Source organism: Sturnus vulgaris, chromosome W, assembly GCF_052056855.1.
Source record: "Sturnus vulgaris isolate bStuVul1 chromosome W, bStuVul1.hap1, whole genome shotgun sequence".
NCBI lineage: Eukaryota > Metazoa > Chordata > Aves > Passeriformes > Sturnidae > Sturnus > Sturnus vulgaris.
This window is the reverse complement of record NC_142282.1, coordinates 23,992,765-24,019,410: the sequence shown is the minus strand read 5'-3', so window position 1 is coordinate 24,019,410 and position 26,646 is coordinate 23,992,765. Positions and strand designations below refer to the sequence as shown.

Below are 26,646 nucleotides of genomic sequence, written 5' to 3'. Positions count from 1 at the left end.
TTCGAAAAATTATGAGAACCGGGATACCGGGGAGGACCCAGGGACTCAGAGCAGCCACAGCCGTGCTGGGCGCCCTGCACCCCCCAGGGAGACCCGTGGGTCCCCTCCAGGTCCGGGTTATAGGGTTTTGGGGAAAGGGAAGGTGAGTCTGAACCGTTTTGCTGCTGCTGTCTGTTGTTTTCTGTCTGAATTAAGTTTCCGAATTTGTAAGAAAATCGGGAGGAATACAGAAGCTGTTTTATCTCCATTTTCCACTTTTAAAGTTAATAAATCCCCTATTTCATCCCAAAATGAAATCGAATTCATATTTTGCAATTCAAGGTCAGATTTTTCAAAAGACAGCCAGCTGGCAAAACGGGCTAATTTTTTCTTACATATTAAAATATTTCCTGAACTTAATATTTCCCTTAGTTGGTTTCTTATGCTCTTTTGTAAGGCAGATTACTGTAAGCCCATGATGTTTAACAATTTGCCACTATATCTACCCCACTACAGTTAAAAACACATGAAGAGAGTTAGTTGTTAAAACGTGCCAGGTACACTACGGTTTTCAGGCTTTACTGGCTGCAGAGCCGATGTTAATTTTGCCGTTTCTGTCGGTAAAACCCACGTGGCGCCCGCAGCGCTGTAGGGACTGACCCCGCCGCAAAAACAGCAAAAAAACGCAAAAAAAACCTCCGTGCCACCGCTTTGAAACCGATCAAAGCTGCCTGCCTGCTGCTGTGTCTGGGTGACTGCGTCCAGCCCCACCAGTCTGTGCTCCACACCACGTGGCCGCAGGCACACTGAGCCGCGGGCCCGCCGCGCACACGCCCGCGCGGTCTCTCTCCTCGAGAGCTGTGCCCCGCTGGCCAAATGCCACCGGTGAGAACCCCCCGTGGAACTCCAGGAACCCACCCGCCGTGAAAGGAGGCTTCCACTCACCTTTTTTTTTCTTGCAGGCAGAGGCATCTGAGTAACTGTAGTGGGTCTACGTCCAGAACCGACCTGCCTGGGCTTCTGACAGGCTCCCAGTTCGTGCTTAAAGGTCATCGAACTGCGCAAAATGCAGGTTAAAGAAATTTAAGCTAGTTTATCAGCTCCAAGGCTTCTTGAATCCCGAAAATAGGAGTCACAGCCAGACGTGGGGTGCTCTGTAGAGACCATTCAAGTTGGGCGCCAACTGAGGCTTTTTCTCAGCCCTAAAATGGGGTTCTTCGCCCTTCCTCTGGTCTAGCTCAGGTGTTAGGGTGATGGCTCCCGGGGCCCTTGCCTCATGGTTATAAATTAGAAAACAAGAGGCTCTTTTCCCTGATGAAGTTACAGGGTTTATTTCTCGTGGGTAGCGAGTTAAAGAGGGAGCAAGAGAGAAAGAGACAGAGGTCAGGGGGCACAGATCTTTTCTAGGGTCTGAAAAGGGGGGCAGGGAGAAATTGGATCCCAGCCAGCCCTGTATGGCCAGGAGGGGAGAGGGACCAAGCTACAGAGCATAGCAGGGGTCACGGAATGTACCATTTACAATGCATCTAGGAAATGCAACAGTCTTTCCTACCTGCTCGATCAGAGGCACATTAGAAGAGCACTATGTACCTGAGGGGCAGATGCACATACCTTCACAGACTTCGCAGTGGGACTGTGGCTAGAGCTGGAGGTTTGTTACTCTTCCTAATAATTTGAGCCGTTAAAACAAAGCCCGAGGTAACAGACCAAGTGAAAATACAATGCCAGGTTGCAGAAAGAGAATGTTACCTATCTGAACACCTACATAAATTCCCCATCATTCTCTTTGTTTAGGAGACCAAGCAAATGTCCGTGTAAATGAAAACAAGTGTGAATATTGATTTTTCTTGAATCAAGACTCAGCTTTATGTCCAAGTCAAAGGCCAATAAACCAGAAAGGCTCCGCTGAGCACAGTGCAGAACTAACATGGAAGACAGTAATTTGACCTCTTATGTAAGCAGTGTTTGCTGGGGCCTTCATGCTGGAGAACAGGAATCAATAACATGCACTCAATATGAATGCAGAGTTTTTATTTTTAACAAAGAGATGATTTTTATACGTTTTCAGTGGTTACTTAGAGTTTGTTACACAGAGTACAATTGGTTACACAAAAGACGTATATATGTTAATAGTAATTCTATTGGTTCATCTAAGATCTATCTTTCTACAGTCTAGTTGTTGCGTAAGATACTCTTTGAAGTGGACATGGTATGTCAACTAAACAGGATCTTGCTTCCCCAGATGTCTTTTCCTTTGTTCTTGCTTATCTCAGCGTTAAAATTTATGATTTTGTTTTTCTCCTATAGTCACGCCAAGGACACCGTAACCTTGAACAGACCTTTAACATAACTAAGTAGTTTTCTATAGACAGGCTGCAGAGCCAGAGCTCCTATTAGGCCGCCAACATCTCCCCCTTTCTTTTCAAAAACAGCATTGGCAATACGTCGAATTTGAAAGGAAAAACACTGGATGATGCAAGGTCCCATACATAACACAATTACTACAATTAGTACAATAATAATTCCTATCTTAAGGATATCTTTTACCCATGCAGAAATCCCAAAAGACATTAACCCGTCATCAAGGGGGTTGTGATTGACAGTAATCTTCTTAGCGTGATCTTGAAGCCATTCTAGCTGCTTATGGATTGAATCACTATGATCGGACAAGTTAAAACAACACATTCCTTCAAAATCTTCACAGCCTTTACTTTGGGCCAACAAAAGGTAATCAATAGCTGCTCTGTTTTGAAGAATAGCTTGTCGGAGACTACTCATATCTTGAGCCATTTGGGACAGAACTTGTGTAGTGACATTGGCCTGTTTAGCTGTCCAGCATGCTAGGTATTCCTTGCCAGGCTCTATCTCCACAGATTAAATATAGACCTTGAGGTAGGGAAAGGGGCTTAGAAATGTCTAAGTAAATATGACCTGAACCCCACCCATAGGGGGATGATCCACAATGTTCACTACTATTGTAAAACTTACGAGGGGTTAGCCAGACTTGTTTTTTAGATTCGTTAATGTTCCAACTAGTCTGCCCAAAATACACACATCCGGAGTGATTTGCTTTTCGGCTGTCTGGTAAATTTAACTCTTGAGGATCCCATGGCAGGGTTGTATTTAGAGATTTGATTATTTTTGCCAGGCAGTGACTGTTGTTTTTTACTTCTGAGCAATTGATAGGGAGGGCTATAGTGATTTCTTGTGGTTGTACCGGTGACCCAATGAGGCAAGTTTTGAATGGGTCAGTGGCTGCACTAAGATGTAAACAAAAATTTGTGTTACCAGTTTTGTTGGCCCAAGCGATCCAGAAGTTCTCTTGAGGGAGGTTGATTGATTGCGAAAAGCACTGGGTAAGAGTCAAACATAGTGTTAGTAGCTTAATTAGCATCATTATTGCTATGGATTTTGCAGGCAACAGTATATTGGCTAGATATAATAATAGTACACCAAGCAGTCTCAACTAGCTTTGTATAATTTAAAATATACCACGCATGCAATGTTAAATTCCTTTCTTCTATTGATTCAAATAGGCTTATAGCTTCACTAACAGTTAAGTCAGGCAGTTTTAACCACTTTCTAAGTGATTCTAAAGGTCTTACTGATTGGCGTTCCTGACATTCATTACATCCCAAAAAGCAAGTATAAATATCACTGGAGTTATACTCCCTTTTACAATTTCCACATAAGAAAGTTCCTAATTTCCATACTACACAACCGCAACGAGGAAATAATACTTCTTGTATTCTAGACCTAAGATATTTCTGTACTAGTCTAGACAAATCAATCACATCTGGAAAGTCTGGGATATTAGGGTGTGTTCTTATTGGTTCCTTGAGAATAATGATTAGGATCGGGATGAGATCTTGCACTCTATTCGTCCACCGTTGAATTTGGCTCCGTGTCTTCTCCAGTTTCCTCAATCTTTGATATCCAAGGCTTGACCCACTTGGCTGGGATCCAATTAGGTTTAGCACCTGTTAATACACAAACATAACCCCGTCCCCATGTCAATAATTGGTGGGGACCAGTCCATTGTTGTGATTGGGGTTCCCATACAGATACTTGTATCTTATGAACAGTCAAAGATTCATCCTTGCAAAAATGCAGTGTAATGGGCAACATTTGGGTTTTTAGCTCAGGGCGTTCCATCCACATTTTCCAATTGTGGACATACAATGTTTTTGCTACGATTTCTTGTGGAGAGAGGGTGACATTCCCCTCCCTTTGTAAAGCAGAGAAAAGGCGTTTAAGGTCTTGATGTTTGCATTCTACAATAGCTTGCCCAGTACTATTGTGAGGTACTCCTGTGACATGGGCAATGTTCCATCTAAGTAGGAACTCAAGTGAAGTAGAACTAACATAATTAGGACCGTTATCTGTTTTTATTTGTTGTGGGACACCAAGCACTGCAAAAGCTTCTAACCAGTGTCTGCAGGTTGCCTTACTTTTGGCGTTTATCATAGGCGTTGCCCATACTAGTCTGCTACAGGTATCAACAGTGACATGTACATGTTTAAAGCGTCCAAATGATGGCACGATTGTGACATCTGATTGAAACAATGTTCTAGGGTGGAGACCACGAGGGTTCACTCCTTGTAACTGGATTGGGGGTAGTTTTGCACAATCAGCACAACATGCTATGATACCTCGTGCCTCTCGTTTTGTTAGATGGAATTCCTTCTGTAGGCTTAATGCTGACTGGTGAAAAAAGGCATGAGAGGCAACGGCAAGGTCAAAATTACTGAGTCCAATGGCTGGTGAGGATACGATTTGGTCAATTTTGGCATTTCCTTCTGATAAAAACCCTGGTAGATTGAGACGGCTGCGGATATGTGTTGAGAAAAAGGCATGGTGCCTGATATTAATTACATTTACTAGAAGAACGAGTTCATGATAAATTAAGGAGTTTGAGATTCGACCTATTAATGCGTCCTCAATTCTTTCCAAGATAGAGGCAACATACAAGGAATTGCTAACGAGATTAATTTCTTGAAAGTCAAAGTGTTGAAAAGCTAAGGTTACAGCCTTGAGTTCAAGTAATTGTACTGATCCTTCCGGATGTTGGTAAACTACGACATCCCAGTTGCCATTTTTCCATATTGCATATCCGAACATTTTAGTCCTTCCACTGGCATCAGTAAAAACAGTGATCGCATTGGGAATTGGCTTAGAGTTTCGCAATGTTTGACCTTTTAGTGGGAGGTTAGTGGAAAACAAGGCATGTGACGGATAATGATTATCAAGTTCTAAGCCAATAGTGGCTGTAGTGAATGTATAACGATAGTGATTGCCATTCAGTGCAAAGAGACAAATTATTTATGGGCACATAAAGAGAAGATGCATCAACTCCAAAAACAGTACGCACTCATTGGCGTGCTTTCAGAATTAAGGATCCTAAATGATCAATACGTCTTGTAACAGAGGAAGTGGGGCTACATGCTAAAAACACCCATTCCAATAAGAAGAAAGTCTTGAATGATTCCTGCCCAATTATAGCAATTTGTTCAGCAGGGTAGTTAATGATATAAAGGTTTATTGGTATGGTAGGATCAAACCTAAAAGCAGTTGTACAATGCAACTTTTTAGCAATTATTTGCAGTGCTTGTTTCCCTTCTTGGGTTAATTCCCTTTTTGATGTGTTATGTTGTTTAATGTTAATTTTCCTTCTGTGTTGATGGTTCATCCCAGTTTCTTTCCCCTAAGTTAAGTGTATAATGGTTTTTCCCTTTCCCGCCCTTGTCCTAATCAGTCATCCTAAACCCCTCCCCTTTATCTGGAACCTTCCCTGTCCCTCACCCTAAACCCTGCCCCACGGGATGTCAATCCTTTGTAGCCCCTCCCTTTGTTCTAGAAGTTTCTGTGTCAAGCATTCCCTTTTGTATTCATGATTGGTTATATTGTATGTATCCCCACCCTCGGTTTGCCTTATTGGCTCAATGTACCCCTTTCCCCACCCTCTGTACCTCCCCCCGTTAACCGTTATTGGCCAGAGTTTTGTGCCATCCCCTTGCTCCTCCCCCGTACTTAAGCCGGTGTAGAACCCATTCTAACTGCCTTTTGCGGTTCCCCCTCCCAACCTCCGGACTTGTTACCTTTTCCTTCAATAAATCCCTTCCCCCAGAACCGTAAAAGGTCTCTCCTGTGACTCTTTATCCCTCCCTGACGACTCGTGCAGGCGTAGCTGTTGCTACACCCCTGCTGCGGCTTCCGGAGTGGTGCCGGGGAGGGGCCGCTCACTGACGTAGGCTTCCCGGAGCTAGCTGGTAGCCCAGGTGAGGTGGGCAGCAGGTGGAAGAAACGTCACCTTTTATCATTAATGTCCTTTGAACCATGTAACAATTTTCTTAAAGGATCCAAGTCTTGATTTGAAATACCTGCCCATGCACGTATGCTTTGAATGTCTCCTAGAAGCTTTTGCACATCATTGACTGTTTCAATATTTGCATGTAAAGTTACCTTTTGAGGCACAAAGCGAGCTTGTGTTATTTTAAAGCCCAAGTAAGACCAAGGGTCGGAGAATTGCACCTTTTTTTCTGCCACTTTCAATCCCCACTTTTCTAATTCTAGCAATAATTCCTTTTGTTTTAAGTGGGGTAATGGAAATTCACTTGCGACTAAAATGTCATCCATATAATGATATGTTAGAAAATTTGGATTATTAAGTCTCCATTGATGTAAGGCTTGGTCTACAAACCATTGACAAATTGTAGGACTATTTTTCATACCTTGAGGGAGTACCACCCACTCATATCTTTTCATAGGTGCACTGTGATTAATGGAGGGCACACTAAATGCAAATCTTTTGGTATCTTCAGGGTGCAACAGAATGCTAAAAAAGCAATCTTTGATATCAATAATAAACAGGTGATAGTTTTTTGGTAAACCAGCTGGCAATGGCAAACCTGGTTGCAGAATTCCTAAAGAGTGCATTTGATTATTGACTGCCCTTAAGTCATGTAAAAATCTCAATTTTCCCGACTTTTTTTTGTATAACAAAAACGGGGGTATTCCAGGGACTCATCGAAGGTTGTAAATGACCAAAGGCTAATTGTTCTTGTACTAATGAATGGAGATGCTCTAATTTATCTTTAGTGATGGGCCACTGAGCCACCCATACTGGTTGGTCAGATTTCCATGTTAGTTGTATAGTGGGTCGAGCACCTATCGGCTCAGTGGCCGCCCCTGAAAATGTTGGTTGGTTAAAATGACATTCCATTGACTAAGCGTGTCTCTACCAAGGATCCAAAGAGGAGTGTCTAGTACATAAGGTTTTACTACAACCTTGTTTCCCTCTTTATCAGTAATTTCTACGAATTCCTGACTTTGTAAAGTACGGGTGGTTCCAGCAACTCCTAAGATTTGCTCATTTAAGAGTGTAGTGGGCCACTGCTGAGGCCAAGCAATTAGTGGTATTATGGTGACGTATGACCCAGTGTCTAGCATCATTGAATGTTCAAGCACTTCAGAATCATCAATATTATCAGAATACAATTTTATGGTTACTTGCCGGGTCGATCTATCACTAGTCATGACTTGAGCAAAGGCAATTAAGGGTCCGGTACTACCAAAACCACCAGATCTTTATGAATTAGTAGCTGTTGGAACCTGGGGAAGAAAAGGAACAAGTTGAGCAATTACACTACCTTGTGGAATGAACATTGGTGGGGAAAAGACTTTCACTACTATTCTGATAATACCACTATAATCAGCATCAATTACACCAGGTAAAATGAAAATGCTGTCTAAAGTGGCCGACGATCTCCCTAGCAATAATGCAGCCATACCGCCACCTAGTGGACCTTTGGTAGTACTATCGATGACGGTAACAGAATCATCAAAAATAGTCACGGAGTCTCTAGTTACCAAATCGACTCCAGCGCTCCTTTTTGTGGCGGGGAGCATGTTGTAGAGACAGCCATGGCTACTGAGGGGTTCTTTTTGTTCTCCGCCCCCCCCTTGCGGCTCATCTCGTTTCCCGCCAACGGTGTCCCATCCTTTTTAAATTTGGATCGGCATTCATTTGCCTTGTTGCCAAACTTTTCCCATCGGCGGCAAGTGCCGACAAATGATGTAGATGTGAGGTTCGTATTGTTATTTTGTTGTTGTTTTACCAAACTTGAAGGACAATGCTTTCTAATATGTCCGGTATGACCGCAATTATAGCATGTATTGGGAGGGCCTTTGTCCCCGTTCCCTTGCTTGTGTGCTTGAGTAATGGCTGCAGCTAAAGCAGCAGCATGAATTCGAGCTTTGTCCTTTTCAATTTCTAAAGGGGCTCGTGAACATTGTTCAATCATTTGTGTTATTGTCATACGAGCTGGTAATGCTGCTAATAATCGCTTGCAGGTGGCATTTGCATTTTGCATAGCTATTTCTTTTACTAAAGTATCTTTCATATCAGGAGGGACATCTCGTGCTACCTCTACTCCTTCTTTAATCCTGTCCACAAAAGACAAAAAGGATTCATCTTCCTTTTGCTGAATATGTAAATAAGGTTGTCCAGGCTTACCTACTTGGGGCAAGTTGTTAAAAGCTTCTAAAGCAGCAGACTTGCTTTGAGCTAAAATGCGAGCCCCTAACACTGCCTGTCTTTGTGGATCGATGAATTGACCATTTCCCATAAGCATATCTAGCGTGGCAAAGCGTAGAGGATCACCTTGCGGCAAATTGACATTATCTAATTGTTTAAGCTCCAATCTTTGTTGCCACTTTGCTAAAAATAACATATAACTAGTAGGTCCTAGTATAAGCTCAAACATAGCCTTAAGGTTGGCAGGGACCAGTTCTTGATATTTTAGCAATGCTTCTACTTGCCGCCTTACCAAGCGATTATCAACACCGTAGTCCATTACAGATTTTTGAACCCTTGCTATCATTTGCCAGTCTAAGGGCTGCCAAGCATTATTACCACCAGTTCCTCGCACCACCGGAGCTGAGACAAACTGAAAATCTCCCGTCAACTCAGCATTTGTTACCACTCCTTTCCACCTCTTATTCATGTCAAAAGAAGGGTCTTTGGGGATGGAAGTTTTGTCAGGACTTTTCCCTGAGCCTCCTGAGCCTCCCGAGCCTCCCGAACTCCCCGAGCCTCCCAAGCCTCCCTCCCCTCCTTTGTTCCACCAACGCTGAAAAGAGTCATTAAAGGTAGTTAACAATCCCGTCCCTTCCTTTTCTGTAGAATGAGAAACATTTGTGTTTTCAATTTCAGAAAGCATTATTGGGGGTAAACCTTTAGATGTTAGAAATTGATTTGCAGTAGGCATATCCCACTCCCCCGCCTTAACCAAATTGATAATGTTCTGTCGGCGTTGAGATGTAGAAGTATTCGGTGCAGAAAAAGAATTTTCCTCTAAAGTTTTGAGGCTGGAGAGAATGGTGTTATGGGCCTTTTTATATGCGTTCCGAATCGTTTAACTTTTGGAACCCTTATCAAGCTGCTTCATTTCACCTAACAGTTTAAGCATGGTTTCGGTCTGCTTTTGCAGTGTGGGCTGTAAATCGCCCGTGTCCATTTTTGTTTCTTCGGGAAGAGGCACAGTCGCTGGGTCGAAAGTGGGAGGTGAGGGCAGATGTAACACGGGGTCAGTATTAGTGGGATTAGCGGGCACTACGCTCATTGTTACTGGGGGTGCCGTAGGTACCAAGGGCGCAGAGGGTGCCGTAGGTTCCGGGGGTGCAAAGGAAGTCACATTATGAACATCGGTAGGGTCCCAGGGTGATATTAAATCATCATAGGGGCCACGGGCCGCAGGGGCTGACACGTACGCGGGTGGGACAGTAGCAGACTCTTGGGTGAGTTTACCAGCTACGGCAGCGACCATGGTCTGTGCTGCGAGTTCCAGCTCAATTTCAGCACCCATTTTGTTCAATTAACATGCGCAGCTGCCGGTACGTAGGAGCTAAGGATTTTACCTCCTTATTCCCAGCTTGTATAGCTTCCCACAAATCTGCCACGACTTCTTGCCAAGTACTCTCTTTAAAAACATCGGTAGAGTCTTTTAAAAAAACACGATGTTTAGCCCAATACAGTAAATTCACGAGCGAAGACCGATCAACAGTCTCTCCTTACTTTTGGGCAAGTTTCATTAAGGCATCAACAGTAGCCTTCTCGATAGCTGATACCATGTTTCCCATCCCGCAAATTTTTTACAGCCGTCTAAGGCTCCGACTCACCGGTCGACAGTGGCCACTCGCGCCTCTCTCGGACGCCCAGTCGCAACCGCTGCGGGAAGTCAACGTTCTCCTAGGCGGCACGCACGAAGACCCTCCACGTAAAAGTCCGTCTGTTAAGCAGTCTAGCCCCTTCGGATCATCACGTGGGGGTCACCAAGATGCTGGGGTTTTCATGCTGGAGAACAGGAATCAATAACACGCACTCAATATGAATGCAAGGAGCAGAGTCTTTATTTTTAACAAAGAGATGATTTTTATACGTTTTCAGTGGTTACTTAGAGTTTGTTACAAAGAGTACGACTGGTTACACAAAAGACGTATATATGTTAATAGTAATTCTATTGGTTCATCTAAGATCTATCATTCTACAGTCTAGTTATTGTGTAAGATACTCTTTGAAGTGGACACGGTATGTCAACTAAACAGGATCTTGCTTCCCCAGATGTCTTTTCCTTTGTTCTTGCTTATCTCAACGTCAAAATTTATGATTTTGTTTTTCTCCTATAGTCAAGCCAAGGACACTGTAACCTTGAACAGACCTTTAACATAACTAAGGTAGTTTTCTATAGACAGGCTGCAGAGCCAGAGCTCCTACTAGGCCGCCAAGAGTGTTGGAATGGTTCCCCATCCAAAAGGAAGGATGTCAAATGCTTCTTTGGAAATATTTTAACTTCTGGGCATTTCTTTCTTTGTAAAGAACTAATCTGTAACAAGCCAGGACATGATTCTGTTCAGTAGAAACAGATCAATGGCAACATTTAGCCTAAAGGTTTTATGAGATTGATCAGGAAGTTCGATTTAGATTTAAAGGCACTGTAGTCATATTTAATTTTATTTCTCTCCGTACTTGAGTCTCTTAAACAGGGACCTTCAATTGGACAGGAACGGGACACTGAAGCAAATTGTAATGGCTGACCTAATGGCTTACCCGGAAGCATTTTGTGGGAATTGATTTCTTCTAGGTATCCATCAGCCAGCATTTTAGTGTGAAGGAAAGCTTCAAACAGGTAAAACAAAAATTCCCGTCGGTTTAAAACCTGACTGCTATATTAATTTTTCACTTTTGAGAAAATTTTCATGACCTTTAAAATTCAGACTATATCAAGTATTGTTTCAGCCATTGAAGAAAGTTCTTTTGATAGAGATAGGAGAGGGAAACCAAAACATTTCTCAGAGCCACACTTTGAACTCTGTCCTTGTTACAAACGGCACTTGAGCAAATTCATTTGCCTTTGGAACAGAAAACGACAAGGTAACAGGCTTATCATTACGGATTTGAGTGTTCCAGGTTCTTTAGATAGTAAGTGATCTATTCAAGATAATCTCTTACTGAAATAGATCCATTTTGAGAAGGGCTATGGATTTCTTAGAAGAAAGCAAATCCCTATGTTAAAACGGTGTGGTGGGTGTTTTTGGTTGTTGTTTTGCTTTTAGAACTTGCAAGGCACAATCGACTTCATAGTTCGAGATCCAAATAAGACCACGACATTCCAAACCGGTGTTTATTTTTGGTTGTTTTTCAATCTGTATATCTTTGGATTGTAACCAGTAGAACTGTGCTTGAACTGGAAAGAAGTAGCGGAGGTTTCAGAAGTGGAACATAGGGTGGAACAGTAAGCTGAGAGCATTGTGCAAGGAGAGGAAAGAGGGGAAAATGGTAAGAGTTTCCTGAGTCGGAAGGGACCCCTAGGGATTGTCAAAGTCCAACTCCGGGCCCTGCACAGACACTCCAACAGTCCCACCCTCTGCATCCCTGAGAGCATTGGCCAAACGCTCCTGGATCTCTGGCAGCCTTGGGGCTGTGCCCATTGCCTGGAAAACCTATTCAGTGCCTGACCAGCCTCTGAGGAAAAAAGCCTTTCCCTGATAGCCAGCCTAATCGTCCCCTGACACAGCTCCTGGCATTCCCTTGGCTCCTGTCCCTGGTCGCAGAGAGCAGAGAGCAAAGCTGTCCCTGTGCTACCCTTGAGAGGAGCTGAGAGGTCCCAAGTGAGGTGTGAGCTCAGTGTCCTTTCTGCAGCTGAACCAAATGCCCTCAGCCACTCTTTGTATGGCTTCCCCTCCAGCCTCTTCACTATCTCTGTGTCCCTCCTTTGGACATTTCTCCAATAGCCTGAGGTCTTTCTGACGTTGTGGCATCCAAAATTGCCCCCAGGGCTTGAAGAGAGCGCAGTCCCAGCCCACAGCAGAGCAGGACAATCACCTCTCTAGAATGAGCGGTGCCACAAGATAGGGACAGTTGTCAAAAATCAGCTGGAGAAACAAATCTAACAGAGAAACAGGTGATCTAGGCACAGGAAATGGAAGAAGCAGAGGAAGAAGAAGATGAGGAGAGGATTCCTTGTAAAAGTGAAGAAAATGAGCATGCAGAACAGGGACTAAGCATTATGCAGGCAAGTGAGCAAGAGAATAAGTTTGAAAGTGAAGGCAGTTTTGTCCAAAAGAAGGTGGAATTGGAAGTCTTTTTGCTGAGAATGAATAGAAAGGTTTTTTCCGTTTAGTTTGTATACGAAGCGCACAGGGCTCTAGATCCTTTTGTGGGAAAATGGAGTGTGTAAAGTTGCCAGTCATTTTGGAGCGAATTTGGTGGTTTTTGGGGTCCCAGGTGAATTCTGGGTTGAATTCTGGGGACTTGGTGGTTCCCAGGTGAATTGGGGGGGGGGGGGGGAGGGGGCATTTAGGGAGATCCAGGCGAGTTTTGAGGGGTCCCAGGTTGATTTTGGGGGAGAATTTGTGGAATTTTGGGGGATCCCGGGTAGCGAGGTTTGGGGTTGTGTTGGTATGAATGTAAAACCAGTGCGAGACTCCAAGTCAGTAATACGATTTTATAAGGGAAAAGAGAAAAAATAAAATACATGCAGTAATATAAAATAAAAACCACCAACAAAGTTAGAAATACAACCTGACACCCTGTCAGTCAGGGTTTTCGTAGCAGTCCGTATAAATGGTGGCTGCAGTCCTCCTGGATGACAGATGTGGTTCAGTTGAAGCAGTGCTCCTGTAGAAGGTGCAGTTTTCCTCCAAAGATCCAGTGATGATGTGGAAAAAAGTCCGGCTTTCCTCAGGGATCGAGTGGAAAGGACTGCCTTGGTGTTCCAAATCTCAGTTTTTATCTTGGTAGGAAATGTTTGGCTCCTCCCCCTGGCTGGAGCATCTCCCAATGGGATGATGTAATCTTATCAGTCACACAATAGGACTTAATGGCCCATTAACAGAATATATCTTCTGGAGGAAGGATGGGTTGTGAAAAGATAACAGTGATCATCCCCCTGATGTTATCAGATGGCACATCAGCAGAGGATATCTCCCACAGAGATAAGGATCACCACCCCTCCCACATTTTAACAGATCGTGATAGAATACACATTTTTGCATTGTACCCCAGGACATAATCCACCCCTTATTCTATTACCATCTACATCATACCCAAACCAATACCCTGTTACAGATATATAATACAAAATGAAACCTTACATACAGTTCTCACTAAAACTTAGGTCTCCTTGCAGTACACAACGCGTTTCCCCATCTTTCTGCATTACCCACCAAGTGCAACCAGGTCCTTGAGCAAAAACAATCCCACAGATTGGTTTGCCTTTGCCTGTGGTGGGATTAATCCAAACAGTCTTTCCTAAAGTACCTTTCATGTGTGCCACAGGGACCTTGTCCCCATCCACTGTGTGCAGGGGTTCAGAGTGGGCAGGACCGGCTCGATTAATGGACCCTCGGGTGTTAACCATCCAGGTGGCTTTGGCCAAGTCCATTTCCAGTTTCTGAAGGTTCCACCACCTAGTGCTTTCAAAGTAGTCTTAAGGAGTCCATTAGTCCGTTCAACTGTCCCGGCAGCTGGCGCGTGGTAAGGCATATGATATATCCATTCAATACCATTTTCTTTGGCCCAGGTGTTGATAAGGCCGTTCTTGAAATGGGTTCCGTTGTCTGATTCAATTCTCTCGGGGGTACAATGCCTCCAAAGGACTTGTTTTTCTAGGCCCAAGATGGTGTTCCGGGCAGTGGCATGAGGCACAGGGTAGTTTTCTAACCATCCTGTAGTTGCTTCCACCATGGTCAGTACGTAGCGCTTGCCCTGGTGGGTTTGGGGAAGGGTGATGTAGTCAATTTGCCAGGCTTCCCCATACCTGTACTTTGACCATCGTCCACCGTACCACAGCGGCTTCACCCGCTTGGCCTGTTTGATTGCGGCACAGGTCTCGCAGTCGTGGATGACCTGTGAGATGCTGTCCATGGTAAGGTCCACCCCTCGGTCACGGGCCCATCGGTATGTTGCATCTCTCCCCTGATGACCAGAGGCATCATGGGCCCAACGAGCTAGGAATGATTCTCCCTTGTGCTGCCAGTCTAGATCCACCTGTGATACTTTCACTTTGGCAGCTCGGTCCACCTGCTCGTCGTTGTGATGTTATTCATTAGCCCGGCTTTTGGGTACATGTGCATCCGTGTGTTGAACCTTTATAGTCAATTTCTCTACTCGGGCAGCAATGTCGTGCCAAATCTCAGCTGCCCAGATAGGTTTCCCTCTGCGCTGCCACTTGGCCTTTTTCCAGCGATCCAGCCATCCCCACAGAGCATTAGCTACCATCCATGAGTCAGTGTAGAGATAAAGCCTTGGCCACTTCTCTAGTTCAGCAATATCCAAAGCCAACTGGACGGCTTTTAGCTCTGCGACCTGACTCCATCCACCTTGTCCCTCTGTAGCTTGTGCAACTTGTCGTGTGGGGCTCCATACTGCTGCTTTCCATTTCTCGTTAGTGCCTACAATTCAGCAGGAACCATCAGTGAAGAGGGCATATCATCTTTCAGTCTCCGGTAGCTCATTATATGGTGGGGCTTCCTCAGCACGTGCCACTTGCTCCTCTTCTTCTTCAGAAGACAATCCAAAACTCTCACCTTCAGGCCAGTTTGTAATTATTTCCAGAATCCCAGGGCAATTTGGATTCCCAATACATCAGGAGCGGATATCTCCTACAGAGATAAGGATCAACACCCCTCCCACATTTTAACAGATCGTGATAGAATACACATTTTTGCATTGTACTCCAGGACAGGGGTGAATTTGTAGAATGTGGGGAGTCCCAGTTGAATTTTAGGGGGAATTTGTGGAATTCTAGGGATCTCAGGGGAATTTTGGGGGGAATTTGGAGAATTTTAGGGAATACATGTGAATTTTAGGGTTCTCAGGTGAGTTTTGGGGATGCCAGGTAGATTTTGGGGTGAATTCTGTCGATTTTGGGGTATCCAGGTCAGCATTTGGGAGTCATGGGAGAATTTTGGGATGAACTGGGGGGGATGCAGGTGGATTTTCCAGGGAATTTTGGTGGTTTTTGGGAGTCCCAGCTGGGTCTCGGAGTGAATTTGGTGGATTTGGGGGTATCTGTGTGTGTTTTGAGGGGGATTGGAGACATTTTGGGGTGAATTTGGGAGGTGTTGGGAGGACTGGGTCTTGGGGGTGATTTGAGGGATTTGGGGGGTTGCAGGTGGAATTTTGGGGTGAAGCTCTGGGATTTGGTGGTCCCCCATAAATTTTGGGGTGAATTTGTGGATTTTTTCGTAGTTGCCAGGTGAGTGCTGGGCATCCCAGGGGGTCTTCGGGGTGAATTTTGGGCATTTTGGGTTTCCCAGGTGAATTTCTGAGGTGAAAAGGTTCAAAAAGGTTCTTCTTGAAAACAAGTTAAAGCCAGAAGGTTATTGAAAATGAATAGATGTGATGTAAGTAGGTAATATGCAGACAATACACAGCGAGACAAATCATGGGAAAAATACAGTGGTAACACATGAGTGTGTGAGGATGGGATCAGTATAGCTAAGGCTCACTTGAATCTGAATTTGGAAAAGCATGGCAAGAATAAGAATAATAAAGGCACCTACGGGTATTTCAGTGGTAAAAGGAAGATGAAAAGAATCCTATCACCCCTCCCCTATTCCCCCGCCACCCCCATAAGCCAGACAGGACTAGTGACAACAGACAAGGAGAAGGCTGAGGTACTCAACAAATGTTAGTCTCAATTTTTACTGCCAGTCACCATTTCCACATCTCTCAGGTTATTGGACTGGTGGACTTGATTCTAAGCCATAGTAGCAGGTCAGCTTTCAGACCACTTGAGGAACCGAGCGTGCAAGACTATGGGACCCACCCAGAGGCATGTCAGGGCCCTGAGAGAACTGGCAGCTGTAGTTCCTAAGGTGCTTCCTCCATCATATTTGAGAAATCAAGGCAATCGGCTGAAGTCTCCAGACACTGTGTTGTATTGATTCCAATACTCTTGGTCTTTTTTGTAAATCTTAGAGCTCTGAGTCAATTTCTGCAGAGGATTCCCAATGCAGTTTGAAAAATGGAATCTTTGTTATTGGTCCTCATGTTGATCTTGGATGTTTCCATTTTCTGCACTCCTATATTTTCGAAACATTTGTAATGACTGAAAAGAAAGCTGAGACGAGGCATTATGCTCTTTCCAGTGATATAAATGGACCAGTATTCTTTTCAGACAAATATATTTTTGCTGTGCCTAAGCACATGTGCATACCTGTGTTTGATTTATGTGTCCAGGTTTTGGCAATGGGGCAGCCACAGGGCCGTCCTGTGACAATGGCCCAGGTGCTGCCCTGTCCCGCTTTCTTCCAACTGGCTCCACTTCAGGATGTCCTCCCTGCTCAGAGAAGAGGCTGGGACAGCACCTTTAGAAATGTGACTTTCTGGGTTTTTTGTTTTGTTTTGTTTTGTTATTTTTAAAGTTACTAAAAACATTCACCCTGATTTTTTGATGTGTTGGGTTTGGGGGTTTTTTTTCAGTTTTGGGTGGGTTTTTTTCTGGGCTTTTTTGTCTCTTTGGGGATTATTAGTTGGGGTCTTTTGTGTGTTTGTTTGGTCTACTTTTTTGTTTGTTTCTTTGTTTGTTTGTCTTTTTATTACGGTTTTGTAGAGTTTTTTAAGCAAATTCTTTGGAAAACTGAATAGTCCTCCACTATAGTCTCCTGGATTCACCTGAGACTCTTCCTCGGCATCTCCCTGATCCTTTTTGCAATGAGTCTCACATCATTCTCCTGAAGAAATTGTCTGCTTATGGTTTGGATGGGTGGGCTGTTTGCTGGGTGGCAAACTGGGTGATGGCCAGGCCCACAGAGTGGTGGGAAATAGAGTTCATCCAGCTGGTCCCCAAGGCTCCGTCTTGGGCCCAGTCCTGTTAAATATCTTTATCAGTGATCTGGACAAGGGGATAGAGTACATGCCCAGGAAGTTCACAAATGATGCAAAGTTGGCTGGTAGTGTTTTTTTCTTCTGGAGGACAGCAGGCCCTGCTTCTTCTTCCTCCTGTTCTGAGGTCCCTGCTCCCTCTTCATCCCTCATTAAGTGTGCTGATTTTGTCACTTGGATGAGAAAACAAACAATTTTAGCAACAATACTAGTGGCAGGGTACAAGAAAGGACGAGTTCACATGAATCCGCCCCCCAACAACAGACAATACCTGAAGGCTCCTCTGCCCAGCTTACTGAGTACACCGGAACCCATTGTCCCCCAAAGATACTCCCTTCTCCGTGCCCCCAGCCATGATGTGAGATGGAATAGATTAACTAAGATTAAGATTCTCCCTATGTAACTCCATCATACTTCGATTCTGGGAAAAAAAAATTCTTGAAGTTCTATCATTTCAGATCATTTGAATTTGAATTTGCATACTAAAAAGTCTAGCCAGAAACTCATGACAATATTAATAGCCCATTCTAGAATGTCTTAGATGATATACACTTCTTTCAAGAGAATGAGATACCTCGCTCGACTTCTCCAGAATTTCAATGAACAGCTTGAGTAGTCTACAAGATTCTTGCTGCCATCTGGATTTCCTGGTATTTGGCTGGTCTATGTAAGGCAACCAGCTATTCAGCAGAGGGAATATTAGTGCGATACTTGATGGTATGTGATATGGAACACAGTAATTTATGGCTTTTTGCATAGTGATGAAGCTGTAAAGAAAGCTCCATAATGCTCAGACAAGGGGGCTGCTGGACTTCAAGCAGCAAAGGCCCAAAACCAACCAGAGAAAAGGTGTCATTGAAAAAAAAAAAAAGCCAGGTGGGGAGCAAAGTGATACTTAAGGGCAGTTGACTGAAAGAGGAAATCTAGTGAAAAAAAAAGTCCAAGAGTGAAGGAATAACAGGGAAAATGAAACTAAGGAAGGAAATCAATCTCACCTCATCATTTCAGAAGCTAACAAGTTGTCCTTGCAATGATGCATAAAGTGAGATATAATAAATATGTCTGAGCCAAAATCTGAAATATGAGCTTCATTGCCTTCTGTCTTTTACGGAATCATACAACAGTCTGTGATTAAAGATCATCTAGTCCAACTTCCTTGCCAGATAGATCTTACCGTAGATCAAATTGCTCAAGACTAGCCAAACTGATAAGGAGCACTCTCAATGATGGGGCATCCACAACTTCTCTGGAACACCCGTTTGAGCGTCTCACCAGCTTCATTGTAGAAAAGTTTTTCATTTTAGCCAATCTAAACCTAGTCTCAGTTTGAAAGCATGGCCCCTTGACCTGTCTCTGCAAACCTTCCAAAAAGTCTTTCTCCATTTGTCTTATACCCTCTTTACATATTCAAAGGCCACAATACTGTCTGTCCAGAAACCACTCTTCTCCAGGCTAAAAGATCCTACTTTTCACAAGAACCGGGTCATAAACTGAGATGGAAGACATCTCAGGAGATCAGATCATCCAACAGCTCAGCGTAAGAATAGCTCTGAAGTCAGATCAACTAGCTTAGGGCTGTGTCTGTTTGAATTTTCAAAATTGCCAGGAATTGAAATGCTTCAAGGAAGACAACTCTGGGTGGGTCCAGAAACAGCCTGAGAAACTCAAGCAAACTCGAAACCTCAGAAACTACCACTGCTTTCTCTCCCTCAGCCCAAGCAGTCACAAAGAAGAAGTGTTCCCAGCAGGCTGGGATAGCACACATATACACTACATATACATGACAGGCATCGCCAGCAGCCACATCCTGCTCCTTTCTGTGGCTGGCAAGAGTGAGACTGGATGTTTACATGTGGGCAAACTGGGTCCCTCCAGCAGCTCAGACACTCAGCCTGCCCAGTGACCCCACTGAATTCCAGTATTTGCACTGTCCCAAGGTCACAGCACTACTCCGCTTGCTGGCACAGACCATCACACGCCTACTAAGTCAGTCAGGACTCCCCTGGCCCCACAGCCAGCACCCCACTTGCTCTCCCCCAGGGCACTGCCATTGTTCACCAACTTCTCCACTTTGATCTTTGCTGGTGCTCTCAACATTGGCACACCCAGATGTTCTGCAGCTGTTGTCTCCTGGTGGAAAGGACTTGTAAAGCCATGTTTCCTAACAGGACTTCCACAACCTTTCAAAGCAACCTTTTCTGGGGTATGAACAATCTCATTCAAATGTCAACATTTCTTTTCCCATATGTGAAATCAGAATGTCCTTCTTCCGGGCATGCCCAAAACAAGGCACAAACTACCTTGTGCCTTCTGTTTCACATGCTGACTTGTTTGTAAACAATGCTAGGAGAATACCTGTTTTGATCCAAGCTAATCTCTGGACCTTATAGTGCTTTCGGTAGTTAGTTTTGCTTTGCTATTTACTTGATGTCCCATTGAATTGTTGAATCATAAACAGACTATCTGTCTGTATAGCAGCATAGCAGTGATGAATAAATGCAAGAGAAGGAGCAAGGTGATTGTTTGCTAGACTCTTCCTAGAAACTGAGAAATCTCTTACTTAATGCTGACCACAGCCGATGGAGGAAGCATCCTACATGATGTCAAAGCAATCAAACTGTAATCACTTTTATGATTACAGTCAAGGCACTGCTTTTGCCACCATATGTGGAGTGCAGGGAATCTTAAAAGACGACACTGTAACTGTTGTCCATGCTCACTGAGAAAATAATGCTTTTTCAGCAGAGCAGGTGGCACCGCAGCTAAATCATTGCTTCAACTGTACACCACCTTCAAAAAAGCCAACAAAAACACAAGTGTGAGCATTTGGAACCCAAGGGAATCTCAGATGGTGACATCAGCTCACTTTGGATTCTTTCCAAATTCTCAATTCCCTTTTCTTCTCAGCCAATTATCCCACCTAACCTGAGATGTAATTTATGGATTTCCAACACATCTAGTTACCTTAGAATTAGATTGCCACTAGGCAAAAAGACAGAAACAAGCAGTTAATTTCAGAATGACACCAAGGGTGTTTAGAACAGCAATACTTGGACGTAACTATTCTTAATAAAACCAAAACTTTTAGGACTCAACCATATATTTTTGGAGGTGGAAAAAGTTTTACATCCAAAAGTCCCTAGGGATCTCTCACTCAGTGCAATGTGCCTGGAGAGGCACTCTCGCTCATCATTCAAGGAACGATTCGTCACAGTCGAGCCAGCAGGAGCACAAGATGGCCGATAAGAAGGGGCAGTGTAGAATTCTCTGTGTGTCTCTGTCTCTACTCGGTGTAGAATGTCTCTGTACTGTCACATTTTCATAGGCAACATGTCCCTCCTAGTCTTCGGTCGTGGTTAAGCTCTATGTACAGTGAGCGCGGCTACTTGCAGCTGAGAAGGACCGTGGAGCTAGCAGCGAATTCGGAGAGCGCTGAGCACGTAGTCAAGGAGCGAGAAGTGCCCCTGCAATGCAGTGTTAATAGCAGCTTCCTCGTGGTGGGGGCGAGGTCCGGCCACAAGACCTTCTCGTCCTGGCAACAGATCTTTGTGAATGGCGTAGGCGAAAAGCTTTCATTTTCCATTTGAATTGTGAGAGAGGCAGACTGTTGTACGGAGCTCTGAGAACAAAGGTGCACGCCCTAGGCGGGCTTGGGCAGAAGCAGTGTTCGCGAGCGCTTGGCTGCTGGCACACTGCTGGCTGTGTGGCCCTGCCTCAGAGGCTTCTGGCCGCCGGGGACTGAAAGCGGCGCCAGGCGTGGGCGAGGGCGGTGAACGAAGCCGCACAAGTACCGTGCTAGTGTGCACCATGTTGCAGGCTACTAGGAGAGGAAGGTGGCTGCCTCTCGCTTGCCCTCCAAGTGCCCTTAGCAGTGAGAAGGAGAAAGCTGAAGCACTGCTGCTTGTGCTGCTCCTTGGTTCCACTTGCAGCCCGCTGTGGAAACATTGGCGGTCTCTTCTAGGCTCCAAGTTGCAGACAGCACCACGGTACATGCCGCGGAGAAGGGAAATACAGAGTGCAGAGAGGAGCTGGACGTGGCGTATGTGCAATAAGTAGAAGGTGAACCTAGGCACTGCCACTGCAATCTGGCCCCCTCTGCTCTGGTAGCAACTTTTGCAAGTAGGCAAATGGAGCTGCGAGTATGCAGAATGGAGGGCAGCGAGACGCCGTGTGTTATGCGCCCTTTCAGGGCTGCTGACAGAGGGCTACTTGAACATCGCCTTCTTCTTCCTCGCACTCGCATCCTTCTCGCTTCGCTCTAGCTGCATGGAGTACACCGCAGCGAAGGTGTGAGGAAGGGCACTGGCTCAGCTTTAGACCTGGCGTGGAACGGCTGTATGCTACTTTTCCAAGCAGCAAGAGCACTGAGAAGTGAAAGCGATTGTGAAGGAGCTATTTGACTGCTCGTGTGCTTTTGGCTGCACTGTGCTCGCAAGCCCGGTGCCTTGCGGCTTCATTCTTCGCCTTCTGCGGTCCGGACAGAGCTGAACTCCAGCTGTCCGTTTCAGCTCTGCCCAACAGCCTGTCCTCAGTTCTGCGGGCAAGCAAGCCCTGTTGTCTTGGCTCCGAGTGCAAAGTCACTAGCGAGCTCTCACTCAGTGCAATGCACCCAGAAAGATGCTCTCGCTTGTCTTTCAAGGAGCCATTTCTAACAGCAGAAGCAGCAGAAGCACAAACTGGATGACGAGAAGGGACAATGTAGAACACGTCTCTGTCCTGGCACATTTTCTTGTGCGATATGTCCCTCCAGGTCTTCGGTCTTTGCGAATCTCTATGTACTCTGAGCGCTGCTACTTGCAGCTGAGAAGGACCATGGAGCTAGCAGCGAATTCGGAGAGCGCTGAGCACGTAGTCAAGGAGCGAGAAGTGCCCCTGCAATGCAGTGTTAATAGCAGCTTCCTCGTGGTGGGGGCGAGGTCCGGCCACAAGACCTTCTCGTCCTGGCAACAGATCTTTGTGAATGGCGTAGGCGAAAAGCTTTCATTTTCCATTTGAATTGTGAGAGAGGCAGACTGTTGTACGGAGCTCTGAGAACAAAGGTGCACGCCCTAGGCGGGCTTGGGCAGAAGCAGTGTTCGCGAGCGCTTGGCTGCTGGCACACTGCTGGCTGTGTGGCCCTGCCTCAGAGGCTTCTGGCCGCCGGGGACTGAAAGCGGCGCCAGGCGTGGGCGAGGGCGGTGAACGAAGCCGCACAAGTACCGTATTTGTGTGCACCACGTTACAGGCTACTAGGAGAGGAAGGTGGCTGCCTCTCGCTTGCCCTCCAAGTGCCCTTAGCAGTGAGAAGGAGCAAGCTGAAGCACTGCTGCTTGTGCTGCTCCTTGGTTCCCTTGCAGCCTGCTGTGGAAACACTGCCGGTCACTTCTAGGAGCCGAGTTGCAGAGAGCACCATGGTAAATGCCGCGGAGAAGGGAAATACAGAGTGCAGAGAGGAGCTGGACGTGATGTATGTGCAATAAGTAGAAGGTGAACCTAGGCACTGCCACTGCAATCTGGCCCCCTCTGCTCTGGTAGCAACATTTGCAAGTCGGAAAAGGGAGCTGCGAGTATGTAGAATGTAGAGAAGGAAGATGCCATGCGTTATGCGCCCTTTCAGGGCTGCTGACAGAGGGCTACTTTAAGAATGCCTTCTTCTTCCTCGCGTCCTTCTCGCTTCGCTCTAGCTGCATGGAGTACACCAGAGCGAAGGTGTGAGAAAGGGCACTGCCCCAGGCCTTGCCTAGGCCTGCCTGTGCTGCACCTTTAGCTGCACACCAGAACAATGACATTTCTTACCCTCAAGGTAATAAAGGAGTTCGTGAAGCCTCAGGAACGGCAAGTGCCTAGGCATAACGTAGAGAGACCACGTATGGGGGAGTCTTTAGTGGATTCCTCCCCCATGGTGAGGGTGTATTCTCATTCTCGTGCTGAACTGAAAAGTCCAGGCATGGCAAGTCCGGCCTGCCTTGTGCAGAGACGGACACAAATGTGGGGCTATGATCCTCAGTTCCGGAGCTCTGCTTCCAAGTGTGTGGGCCGCCATGAGCCTGCAGCTGCCGCCGAGGACACTGTGGATTGTGGATGTGGCTGGGCCGGCTGCCCGACCCCCATTGGTCTGACAGCTGCAGGAGTGGCAGCTGAAGGGCATCGCCTGAGGGCCCCATGGGGGGCGGGGAGAGACCCGGGAGTGACCCCGAGCGACACCGGAAGCGATATCCGTAGGGTCCGGAAGGCCAGGCGTGGCATCGAGTTTCACGGGTAGGAGGCTGCTAAGCTGCTTTTAAAGCTGGAGCTCCTCTGCTCTAGGACAGACTGGAAGAGCTGAGGGTGTCCAATCTGGAGAACAGAAGGCTCCAGGGAGACCTTCGAGCCCCTTGCAGTGCCTGCTGGGGCTCCAAGATAGATGGGGAGGGACTTTGGAAAAGGGTCTGGACTCGCAGGACAAGGGGGTATAGCTTCAAACTACCAGTGAGCTGGGGTAGATGGGATATTGGAAAGGAATTCTTCCTTGTGTGGGTGCTGAGGCCTGGCACATGTTGCTCAAAGAGGCTGTGTGGGAGCCCCATGGCAGGAAGTGTCCAGGGCCAGGCTGGAGCGGATATGGAGCAACTGGACTAGTGGAAAAGTGTCCCTGCCCATGTCTGGATGTGGGAAGTCGAGAATCTATCATCTCTAAGCTCGCTTCCAGTCCAAACCATTCTGGGATTCTAGGATTCATGGAAGGCCCTTTTCCAGGTGAAGTGTTGTATCCCTTGGCTCCCAGCTTGTAGTTGCCAGTTCTTCTGGAAGCAGGCCTGGCCAAGCAGCTGTGATGAGCCATGGCTTCTCAATAGGACGAGTGTGATATATTTGCAGAGAGGAAGGCTGCAGACAGAATTTCAAGGCCCAGGTAAAACAAGCAAAGGATTGAATAAAAGCCAAAGGCTGGTTGTGTTAGTCAGTTTGCTGGCTGTTGAAATGGCCCCAGGTCATTTTCAACATTTCTAATTTGGATTTGTTTGAGTAAAAAATGAATGTGTTACCTCCAGCGTAGGCTCTCCAATGCATCTCCATGTGCTCCCATCTCTTTGTTGTATATCAGGTTCTCTTAACTGAAGACAGAATCATAACACAGTAGTAAAACATATAGAGGTGTAGTTAGCCAGCTTCAGGAGTTTTAAACTCTGCTGTTGACTTTTCTGGTAACTGCAAGCAAGGCAAAACGATCCAGTTACTCCACCTTTCCTCTCTGAGGAAAAGATGATTTTTTTTTCCCTCATTTTGAAAATAGCCTCGAATGAAGAGAGTTATGCATGTGGCATGTAGGATTCATTATTTTACCTTTCTCTTCTGCTGTCTTTTGCGTACTTGTTTTTTTAAATTTTTTTTGTGGCTGTTCTCCATTCAGTAGGTTTGAAAGAATTCTAATTGTTGAGATGATGGTTCTTTGAAGGCTCACTTAGCCCACCTTTTGGGTGAAGGAAAGAAGAAGACAAGGTCCTCTAAGAAGAGTAAAAAGCATACTTTAAAGAGACATTCAGAGATGACTGCTGATGCCATGCAATTACCGTGTAATCAGAAGAAATGTGTTGGAAAAACACGCATCAGTGACTTCACAAGAAAGCCACACTCAAGGCAGGTAAAGAACAGAAGCATAAAACCCCAAAGGAATGAAATGGACAGATTTTCATTGGGAATGAGCAACTGCTGAATTCTTGGTTCTAGAACTAGGGGCTTGTAATAAATAGACTGTCTCCTTGCCAAACGTAAATTTGGTGTAATGAACTGCTCACTGCCCGTTGAAGTGCAGGGCTAGTAGACTAATATTTGCCATGGCAGGCATATTGTATGGCTTTCCTGTTAAAAAGAAATTGGTTTTGCTCATAACAATCTAGATATGTACCCAGTCTGACACCTATTTTTTAGGCTATATATCCAAGTAAATGGCTTCCATGATGATGTAGTAAGTTTATGTCATGAACAGGAATGAAGTGATTGCATGCATCCTTTTTTACCCTAAGCAGGCTGCTGAATAATGAGACAGAGACTCTCACTGATGCCAAGGAGTGCCCAAGCTTTTGGGAAAAGCACTGGGCAGATAAAGCCTATTCCCACATTTCTTGCTAGCGTCTTCTTCGAAGTTCATGGGTTTGTTCATCTTTTAGAGCTGTTCTAGATGTCTTTGTAGTTTACATGTACTAAATATAGCAGGTATTGCTTTCATGCTGTCCTAATAGATTTGAAGTTGGGATCTACTGAGGCTTGAATGTCTCAGAAGAAGCAACGTTGATTCTTTGAATTCTATTCTTGAACGTGAGAATGATACATATGTAGTTAATGAATTAATTAAATCGAATTCACTTGAATGGAAAAATTGTCTTGTTCATGTAGGTTTTAACTTGGGAAATTGATATTTGAGTTCTACTTTTCATTGTTGTTGCTTTTCTGTATTTTTTGATTGCACAGAGAGCCGATGTACTGACCAAGTATTCTGTGAAACTGGAGGAAATGTCCTTCCTCTTGGCAGCTGATGTTCACAAGCTCATTAACACTAAGGCTACGGTAAATGTTTTACCTGGGGCAAGATAGCAGTCTGAATATTCCTAGAATGTCTTTCTTTCCCCAAATGAAATTCATGTTTTCTGCCTATCAATCACTGAAATATAGAAGAAATTTCTACTTGGCAGGGTATTGGTTATCATTTGTGTTCTTTTCTCCCCTCATTTCCGGTAGAAGAGACAATTTTTTGTTTGTTTTTGCATGTCGTATGCTGCTTCTACTTCTGGTTTTATTTTTTAATACACAGAATGTAAAGAGAGCACTGCTGGATAATGAGAGGGCAACTGCCAAGCTACTCCTGAATAGAATGAAATCAGAGCTTGAGAAAGAAAAATGGCATCAACTGAAATGGCAAGGGAGAGTCAAGGACTGGGAGCTCATGCAAAAGAAGTGTGTAGTTCAGAGTTTCAGGTCAGAAATGTGGCAGTCTTCTTTTGGACAATGAGCAACACAAAGTGGCTAGTGTTCACTTTTGGTTTCTATCAAAGTAATACTTGATCATTATTTCTTTCTGCGCGATATCACATATGATATCACATATATCATGTGATTCCATTCTACATATCTACTTTCCATCCTGCAGAGAATTTATGGCAAGTGGAGAAATACAGAATCCCCCAACTGTGAATATGGAAATGGAAAAGTTGGTAAAGGAGCAGATGGTACTTGCATTTATTCATCACTGCTATGCTGCTATACAGACAGATAGTCTGATTATGATTCAACAATCCAATGGGACATCAAGTAAACAGCAAAGCAAA

General features: G+C 45.1%; 1 protein-coding gene across 1 annotated transcript in view; it reads right to left on the bottom strand.

Moving 5' to 3' along the window:
• Positions 1-1,021: 1,021 nt before the first annotated feature.
• Positions 1,022-26,646, bottom strand: part of LOC148220041 (endogenous retrovirus group K member 8 Gag polyprotein-like) — a 40,869-nt gene continuing 15,244 nt past the window's right edge. Inside the window, exons 2-4 of the mRNA XM_088155769.1 lie at positions 10,159-10,228; positions 7,911-9,040; positions 1,022-1,036 (exon numbers count right to left, since the gene is read on the bottom strand). Of these exons, the coding sequence (XP_088011895.1) occupies positions 1,022-1,036; positions 7,911-9,040; positions 10,159-10,228 (1,215 nt within the window). The remainder of the gene's footprint in view (positions 1,037-7,910; positions 9,041-10,158; positions 10,229-26,646) is intronic.